This window comes from Tupaia chinensis, unplaced genomic scaffold (genome assembly GCF_000334495.1).
Source record: "Tupaia chinensis unplaced genomic scaffold, TupChi_1.0 Scaffold138517_1, whole genome shotgun sequence".
In the NCBI taxonomy this organism is placed as follows: Eukaryota; Metazoa; Chordata; class Mammalia; order Scandentia; family Tupaiidae; genus Tupaia; species Tupaia belangeri.
In genome coordinates, this window is record NW_006198412.1 from 2,048,632 (window position 1) to 2,058,631 (window position 10,000).

Genomic DNA, 10,000 nt, shown 5'->3' on the forward strand with positions numbered 1-10,000 from the left:
CCCTTCTTGATACATCATATCAGAAGGCACATGCTATTGATGTGACTTATCACTGACACTATTAACCTTTATCATCTGACGGAGACTGTTTTTGCCAGGTTTTTTTAAAACTAGACTTCATTAAGTCAAGTAGGGTGGGGAGGATATTTATCTCTCCCATTTGAAAAAGGAGAGATCTAAATAATTTATTTGGAATTCATCGATAAGAAAGATATGTTTATTTAAATACGGACTCACATATATTTAGTTTATACTTTGAGTTGTAATTCAATACTGCGTTATTTATTTTGTTGCATAAATTGTTCCAGCTTTGTCATTGGATGCTCTTTCAGTTGGCTCCAGTGTCCCTTTGACATGACCCAATTAATTCCTACTTAAGATGAAGAAACTAAGGCTCAGAGAGGTTACCTTATTCAGTTGTGGTACTTTCTTTGATTCTAGATCTCTGTTTCAAATCATTACATGTGCATGTTTTGAAGTATTCAAGAAAACCTATGCAGACTAATACAGGCTAGAAGGGTTTAAGATACTTTCTCTTGATCTTATCCAAAGGCTGAGAAATGATTCAGTATACTTCCTGCCTATCCTTCAAGGCTCCTCTCAGATGCCAACTTCTCCAGGGGGACTTTCTTATTCTTTCCCTCTTAGGAATTAGATGTAAAGATGTGATATTTTTCTTCCTTAGACTCACTATATCACTCTATTACATTCGACACACTACCAATTATTATAGTTATTTATGTACTTTTTTTTATCCCTGCACCAGTTTTCAACTCTGTAAGATCTGCACTATAAGCCCTGTAAGAAGAGGTGCACTTTCTTTTCTTTTCTTTTTTAAAAAGAGAGAGATTTTTGCTATAGGGTACGTGCACTCGCTGGAGAGAGAGAGAGACAGAAAGTGAGAAATCACACCCAGTGGTAATGATCATGACACAATCTCTTCTCCTCCATTTTCCTCTCGGGAGTTTGGGCATGCACGCACATGCACCTGGCGTGAGTTTTAAACTGCTGGATCTGGGACTCAAACCGTGGTCAACTATGTTGGAGTCCTGTAACTTAACCATTACACCATCTGCTGGTCCCAAGGCACTTTGTTTTCTTAACCGTGTTTATATTCCTCACAGTATCTATCAGAGTCTTGTATATAAATCCAGAAAGCATATGTTAAATTGAGTTGACAAGGAAGGGTGGATTTCATTGGTGAAGAGAGGATTAATGAGTTTATAGAACAATGTTGTTTTGTTTGTTAGCTCTCTTTAAACTTCTAAAATGGGTTCCACTGTTTCGAGTCTCTGTAGGTATTGATTTCAGATTTGAGTCCGGGCCTACTTGGCATAGAAACATTCCAGGCCAGATTATAACTTCTCTTTTTGGCAGTAGTAGGCAACATCATAAAAGAGACTACATTTATTTTGAAAAAATATTTTAGAGAATATACCTAGAAATTCATAAACAACAAGAGCCCAGAGCAAAAGGTTTTAAGATATTATAGTGTGGGTTTTGGGCATAAAATGGCAAGGATGGCTGCTAGGAGAATTGGAAAGGTCTTTGTGTGATGTTCGTCATTCATGAGCAAAATGCGTTTCATTAACTCATGATCTTTAGCTTCAAATATCTCTTGGTACTTTCTTTTTTTCTCTCCAAATACACTCACCTCCAGTCTTATACTCAAGGTCAGCATTCCCCTTGCCTTTAGACGTGACGATGTAACATTTGTAGGTGCCAGCATCTGTGAGTTGCACATTTTTCAGCCTCAGGGAGGCATTGCCAACTATCACTTGATCAGCAAATACTGCTGTCCGGCCTCTGAACATATTGTTCTGGTCTGACAGGTGATCTTTTCCTTCTTTGAACTCATGGACCAAGCCAATTACACCTTCCTTCAGCCATTGTATCACGATATCAGAAAGTCTGATGTCAGGTTCAAAAGTGCAGCTCAGGATTCCATCCTCCCCAATGTTCCCAGCTGAGGTGAGAGTAGTAACTGTGATGGAGTGTCTCCCTGCAATTTAGGAAGCAAGGATCAATGCCAAGAAAACACGGGACTTCTACAACTAAACCCTTCATTTCTAAAAGCCAAACACAAACTTCTGTGATAAATTAAAAATATGAAAGTATAGGAGAGGTATTTTTTAAATTACTTAATTAATTTTATTTATTATTGTTATTATGTTAAAATTTGCTATAGGGCATGTGTGTTCACCAGAGAGAGACAGAGAGGGAGAGTGAGATAGCAGGCTGCTAGGTCCAGGACTCGAACTGTAGTCAGCCATGTTGGAGTCTAGTGCCTTAACCACCATGCCACCTGCTGGCTCCAGGAGAGGTTTTTTTGTTTTTGTTTTTTTGAGAGGTTTTTGCTGTAGGGTGCGTGCATTCACCAGAGAGACAGAAAGCGAGAAATCATCCCCCAGGGGGGATGGCCACGCTGCAATCCCTTCTCCATTCTCCTCTTGGGATCTTGGGCACGCATGCACATGTGCCAGGAGTGAGTTTAAGCCGCCGGGTCCGGGATTCAAACCATGGTCGACTTTATGGGAGTCCAGTGACATAGCCATTACGCTAACTGCTGGTACTCAGGAGAGGTATTTTTAAAAGGAAGACAAGACTAGAAAAAGGAGGAAGACAATAAATTTGATATCTATAGTAGATCTTCCATGCACAATAATTTTTTTAAATAATGATTTTATTTTTATTTATTCATTCTTTTTAATTTTTTTAATTTGACCAGAGAGAGACAGAGGTTGAGAGTGAGAGAGAGAGGAAGTGAGAAAGCAAGCCACCAGATTCAGGACTTGAACCCTGGTTGGCCATGTGGGAGTGTCCAGCGCCTTAATCACCACGCCACCTGCTGGTCCCTATGCACAATAATTTTTGTAAGACCAAGAGACCCAAATTTGGAGAGGAGACTTTGGATTTGTATTTGAGGTGAAAATTCAAGTCTTGGCTTTGTCACTTAATAGTCATGTGACCTTGAATAAGTTATGTAACTTTTCTGGAGATCAGAAAATTGGAGGTAACAATATTATTCTTACCTACCTTAAGGGTTCTTGTGAGGATTATATCAAATGTATGTGAACTTGATTTGCAAAATGTCATTGCACATATAAAGTATCAATATTTTTATGTAACCAGAAACAGCACAGAAGTGAAATCGCATGTTAACAAAATGTGGATAGTAATTCAGAAGAAAATTAAATTCTAAAGTGCTGTTACCTTTATCTTTTTTCAAATGATGAAAAAATTAAGCATAAAAAAGCTAAGTGGCTTGGTTAGGGTTACAGTACCAGCTATGGCATAAGAATGAATGGTGTGGGCCAGCTAGTGGTGGGGTAGTTGAGGTGTCTCAACCTACATGGCCAATTGTGTGGTTTGAGTCCTGGATCTAATGTCTTGAGGGACACCAGGCACATGTGTATGTGTGCCTAAAATCTTCAGAGGAGAATGGAAGAAAAGGGATTGCAATGTGGTGTGGCCCTCTCCCCAAGGCCTGGGGATGTGCTTTTCACTTTCTCTCTCTGTCTCTCTCTAATGAGTGCAGATCTCCTTTAACAAAACAAAACAACCACCCCCCAAATGATGTATGAGAAAAGCCAACAATTTTAAAAAGGGTAATCAAGAAAGAACTTATTAATACTATACTATATGTAAACTGGAAAAGGAATTCCTAGTCTGACCAATGGAACGAAATACAGAAAAAAAAAATGATGGTGTTTAATTCAGTTGGTTTTTGGCTTAAGTTAGAAGCCATCCCCTCATTTCTGAATGTACTACCAGTAGGAATACTGATTTTCGTATTCAACTGCCTCTGCTCCACTTGACAGCCTATTGCCCACCCAGTTGGGGAAGGATCATCCAGCTGTTCTTTGCATAATGGAAGCTGCTCATTGAGGGTGTCTGCAGGGGTGACTTACTGAACTGAATCTTCTTGAGAGGTTCCTTTTGTGGTTTGGATTTGAAGCTAGGGAGAGGATAGTTTTGCAGCCCAAGAGAGGAAAGTTGTTGGAGGGAGAAACCATGAAAGAGAAAGATGGAGAGTCCTCCATCCCCAGAGCTGTCATGGACCCTAAGGGTGTTCAGGTCTAATTCCAGTCCCAATTTCTGCATATCCTTTAAACAAACATATTAAAATGACTTGCACAAGCCTCTCTTCTGTACAACCAAAATAGCTCAACATGGTGGGTCTTGAGCACTTCTCAACTTCTAAGCTTTATTATTGGTATTCTTGCCTTTCATCTTTGTCTCCATCCAATCCATTTCACATGCATTAATCTTACAGGCAGACCATATTAAAGTATAATCTGAACATGTCTGTTTTCTGATCACTCATCTTCCAAGGCTCCTAAGAGCTGTGGAATGAATTTCACATTTCCCAGCATGGCTTTCAAAGCTAGACACTGCCTGGCACATAGTATAATGCCCCACAGATATGAACTCTCATTGCTATCTCTGCAACCTCATCTCTCACTATATTCTTTCATAGTCCATCCTTTTTTTTGTATCAAATTATTTGTTAATTTTCCACCTTCACTTAAAAAATACACAAAGCATACATGTTCTTTTTCAAATGTGAGAAGAAAACATTATGAACACAGGGATATCTTTGGCTCCTCTTTTCTCCCAGTCCATTAGGGGTTGCAATTGTCTAATTGGCTCCTAGACCTTTATAAAGTAGATGAGAGTAATGAATGAGGGACAGACCTGGGGAAGGTCTACCTATGGGAGGAAACGAGGCTACTGATGGAAGAAAAAATATAGCTAGAAAGAGGCAGAGTAAACAAAAACAGGCTCAGGCCTGAGTTGGGAGATATTTCAGAAGCTTGAGAATATGGGAGAAGAAAGAATCTGGGAGTAGCTGCCACATTCATGTGAGAAATTTGGGAGAAAAATTATGAAACATACTCCTTTGCAAATGCAACACGCTCCTGTTCTCTGCCTTGACATTTTCTGGAATACTTCTTTAAAGATTCAGTTGTGGGGCCAGCAGGTGGAATAGTGGTTAAGGCCCTGGATTCCCACATGGCTGACTGCAGCTTGAGTCCAGTGGCTTGAAAGTCACACCAGGCATGTGTGCGTGCATGTACAAAATCCTGAGAAGAGGATGGGGGAGACGGGATTGCAGAGTGGCCATCCAACCTGGGGAGTGATTTCTCACTCTTCCTCTCTTGTTTCTCTGTCTCTTTCTGGCAAGAGCACATGCCCAATGGCAAAACAAAACAAAACAAAACAAAACAAAATGCAGTTTACTTTTTATTTATTTTTTCTTTCCAGGCTGATGTCCAAAGTGCTCCAGGCTCACCCTCTTGTTCAGTTAATCTTACACCTACAATTCCTAGTTCTTTCCTCTCATTCATCACGTTATCCAAATCCTGCTTAAATTCTAGTCTGTTCAGATGGCAGTCCCCCATGAAAACTTCTTTTAATCTACTAAGGTGAAATTTATGGGTTCTCTCTTTACCCTCCTTTAACACTTCTTTTTTCTTTTGGCCTTTATTATAGCAACTGTCTCCCACTACCTGGTCTGTAGTCTATCTCTGGCACTAATTTGTAAGCTTTTCAAGGGCAGAAACCATATTAGTCATATCTTTAAGTCCTATAGTGCCTAGTGCTATGCTTCCACAGAGAAAAATAATATTTTCTGAGTGCATGAATAAATGAATGAATAAATGGAAATTAGTAGAAATCGAAGCGCTGTTTCAGATAATTTATCCAAAATGATTGTAGGAGTAAGGAACATTTGGCAGGATTATCACGTGTAAATGTTGGGGAATGATATCCAGTGAAAAAGAATGCAATAAAAACACAGATTCTCAATAAAATCATGGAGCAAATGTAACTATTAGAACAAGGGTAAATTTGATTTGGTTTATAAAGTGCCATTGAAGTTGAATTGAAAAATTACTTTCAGAAAAAATACATGATTAGCACAGTTTATAGAGAGAATGAAATGATAATGACTTATCTTAGCTCAGTTAATTGTGTTACTGAATTAATTTTAATGTGTTGGCCTTGAGCCCACAGGTAGAGAATTTGTTGAAATAGCTCCTGGAGAACTTAATGATTAAAAGTAGGCAGCTGTGGAGTGCTCCAGGGACCTGCTGCAGGTTCTAGTCATTTAAGGATGTTGATTAAATCCGCCCTCCCCCATCAATTAAGGAGGAAGAATAAAAGCCAGTGAGAACTTAAAAAAACACAAGAGAGCGAGACCAGCAGATGGCGGAATGGTTGTCACTGTACTCTCATGTAATCCACTACGGTTCGAGTCCCAGACCTGGCAGCTTTCAAAACTCATGCTGGATGCCTGTGTGTGCATGCCCAAGATCCCAAGAGGAGAATGGAGGAGAAGGGATTGTGGTGTGATCATCCCCTCCTCCGGCGGGGGGGGGGTAATTTCTCACTTTCTCTCTGTCTCTCTGGCAAGTGCACATGCCCCCATGGCAAAAATCTCTCTAAAAACCCCCCAAAAAACCTGAGGACCTAGCCATTACTTTGTACCTAGAAAGCAGTCAATAAGTACTTGTTTACTAACGGGACAAATGATGGTTAAATGTGATAAATGAGATTTAATTTGTAAACAATAGCATAAAAATAATACTTATTAACAAAAGGAGTCTGTATTCAGACTTATAAGTATTAACACAAGGAGCCTGATATGACTTTCCAGGCCTCTTGACTACCACAGGCTTTTGTGTAATTTGGTGAGTCAAAGGACAAAGGGGCCTATGGAGATGAATTAGCGGCAGCCATCTTTTGATATAGAATTCTGCTAAATGGGCACTGATTTTAAGTATTTCATTGGCTTCTGAGATTTCATCAAACCCTATAAAGCCAGAAGACCCAGTCATTTACTGAAAATGAATTATCTAGCTCTTGAGGGCTAATTACAGAGCTCTGGTCTTCATGAAGACAATAGGGGCCATGGCAGGGGAGCAAGCTGAAATCTGAGCAGCTAAGTTTTCATAAGGGATGAGTACTATCCCCTTTTTCTTCCATTGTAACAGCAGGAGCATCTTGGAGAGTGGGGGTACAGATAACATAGACGATGGTTCTTCACAGAAATTAAGATTCTGTGGCACCCATAGCACTGGGTAGACGCTGGAAAATGAACTGTCCTTTGAAAGACTCAGTGAGACAAGCTCTGTATATTCCAGTAGCATAAAGAGCATACTAACGTCTTCCACAGATTGTCAGTCAGCATCTGCTGAAACCCAGCTGTCCAGATGGGCATTGCAGCACATGGTTAAAAAATGGAAACACACAGCTTAAGCCTACAACAGTGAAGCTGGTGTCGCACCACTGAATGCCTTTCTTGCCAAAGTGTGTGTATGTGTGTGTGTGTGAGGAGGGGAGTGAAGCAGTTATTCCTGTGAGAAGAAATGAGAAAGGATGTCGACAAGATTAAATAAAGGAACAATATCAAGAAGCAGCAGAGGAAGTGTTTGGGGATGTGGCACAGCTATCTGGCTGTCAGTTCAAGCTCAGCTCTGCCACTTATTGGATATATATAATCTGGGGCAAGTTTTCTAACTTCTCTATCCCATCACGTATTTTCATCTCTAAAATGAAGGTTCTCCCTCAGAGTTCCTCAAACAGCTAAATGATACAATGCAAGTAAAGTGCTCAAGATATTGGGTCATCAGAAAAGTCATGATGCATTTTTGCATAGAAAAACATGAAAAAAAAAAGTCATGACTTTTCCAACGACCCAATAGTACCCGCCTTGTCCCATTTTATTTATGCATTTATTTATTTTTAGAATTATTTATTTAATTGCATTTGTTATTATTATTTTTTAATTTGACCAGAGAGAGAAAGGGAAAGTTAGAAAGCAAGCTGCCAGGTCTGGGACCCAAATCATGGTCCATCATGTGGGAATCCAGTGTCTTTAACCACCACACCACCTGCTGGCCCTATTTAGTGTATTTATTTAGAGGTTTTTGTCTTAGGGCCCATGCACTGGCCAGAGAGAGAGAGACAGTGAGAGGGAAAGTGAGAAATCATCCCCGAGGATAGCCACACAGCAACACCTTCTCATCCATTGTTCTTCCAGGATCTTGGGCATGCACACACACACCCCATGTGAGTTTTAAGCCATTGGGTCTGGGACTCAAACTGAATTCAACTATGTGGGAGTCCAGCAATGTAACCATTATGCCATCTGCTGCTTCCTCTTTATTATTATTATTTAATTTATTTTTTAAATTAAAAAATAAAAATAGTGTGCATTTATGATGTACAACATAATGTTAATAACCATTATACCCATTTCATGAATGAGGATAAAGTGGCTCCATGTGGTTAAATTGTTTGCCTGGTGCCCTGTAGCTAGCAAGTAGAAGAGGTGGGATCAAACTAACTGTGTCTGGCACTTTGTTTATGCTCTTTCTACCATATTTTGCCAATACCCAGGACCAGATTGAGATATGTAGGTAACCAGGCCATTACAAAGATGTCCCTACTTCATTTAAAAGTAAAAACAATGAAAAACTCTAAAATAAGTCTAAGAGGGGTCAATAACTATTTGATTATTTTCTCAGGTGGCTGCATTTTTTTTTTTTAAATATCAACTACTTTCCAAACAATTTGTACAGCGCACCTCTTTTGGTGCCATGAGCACATAATCTGGTTGATTTATTCAGTGTCTGAAAATGGAGCATCATTAAGAAGCAGTGTCCTGTGGCTTTCTGCCCTGACCTCTCTAACTTCAAGGAGGCCTGCCCTATGGGACCAGAAGTTAGCGTAATGGCTATGTCGCTGGAATCCCATATAGTCGACCGCGGTTCGCGTCCTGGATCCGGTGGCTTAGAACTCATGCCGGGCACGTGTGCGTGTGTGCCCAAGATCCTGAGAGGAGAATGGAGGAGAAGGGATTGCGGCATGACCATCCCCCCGGGGGGTGATTTCTCGCTTTCTGTCTCTATGTCTCTCTCTGTCTGTCTGACAAGCGCACACGCCCTATAGCAAAAACCTCTCCAAAAAATAAAATAACACGCCGGGCATGTGTGCGTGCGTGCCCAAGATCCCGAGAGGAGAATGGAGGAGAAGAGATTGCGGCGTGGCCATCCCCTCTGGGGGGGGGGTGATTTCTTGCTTTCTGTCTCTCTGTCTCTCTCTGTCTGTCTGGCAAGCGCACGTGCCCTATAGCCAAAACCTCTAAAAAAAAATAAAATAAAAAAGGAGGCCTGACCTAGTATGTCCTGGAAATTGTGAAGCTCCTGGAAGGTGCTCTATGAATCCACTGTTAATAGCAAATTTTTATTAATAGTATTGGTGGTATCAGCATAAATAACAATGGAAGCGGTTCACTGCACACGTCAGATATTTACAGATCTTACAGTTTAGTTCTTATAGTAACTCTGCCTATTTAGTGGAAAACAGATTCTTGAAAGTTGTATCCCAAAAGGCATACAGTTAGTGTCATACCTGAGATTCGATCATCTCTAATTCTTAAAATTCTTTCATTACACAGAGCTGCTTGAAGTCATCCAGTGAGTGAGAGCACAGACTAGGTTAAGTATGGTATCAGGGGCCTTTCCACACATCTTTTTCCTTCTCAGAGGATCATTTACAAGGCTATGCTTTAACCAGTGCCTTCACCTCTCTTCGAAATGATTTTCATCAAGGGCATTTTTTGGAGTTGTATTTGGAGTTTGAAAGAAGGAGGATGGCAGTGAGAAGATGGCATATTTGGTGTCAAGAGAATTATGAAGAAATAGAAAAATGTTTTTTCTGTATTTGGGATTTTAAATTTTTAAAAATTTGCCAAAGGACACATATGCTTGCCAGAGAAAGCCAGGTTGTGAGAAAGCATCCCCTTCCCCTGTGGGGCAAGGTAACACTGCAATCCCTTTCTCATTTCTCCTTTCTTTTGGGATTTTGGGCATCAATGCACATGCACCCAGAGTGTTTTTCTGGCCACCAGGTCTGGGACTTGAACCATGTGGGGTCCAACTACCTTAAGCACTAGGCCATGCGCTGGCCCAAGAGTCTCTTTAAGTCTTTA

The 10,000-nt window shown here is 40.4% G+C and overlaps 1 protein-coding gene across 1 annotated transcript in view; it reads right to left on the bottom strand.

Moving 5' to 3' along the window:
* The window catches only part of VTCN1 (V-set domain containing T cell activation inhibitor 1), a 75,648-nt gene that overhangs the window by 15,998 nt on the left and 49,650 nt on the right, over positions 1-10,000 (bottom strand). Inside the window, exon 3 of the mRNA XM_006161394.2 lies at positions 1,655-2,002. Within this exon, the coding sequence (XP_006161456.1) occupies positions 1,655-2,002 (348 nt within the window). The remainder of the gene's footprint in view (positions 1-1,654; positions 2,003-10,000) is intronic.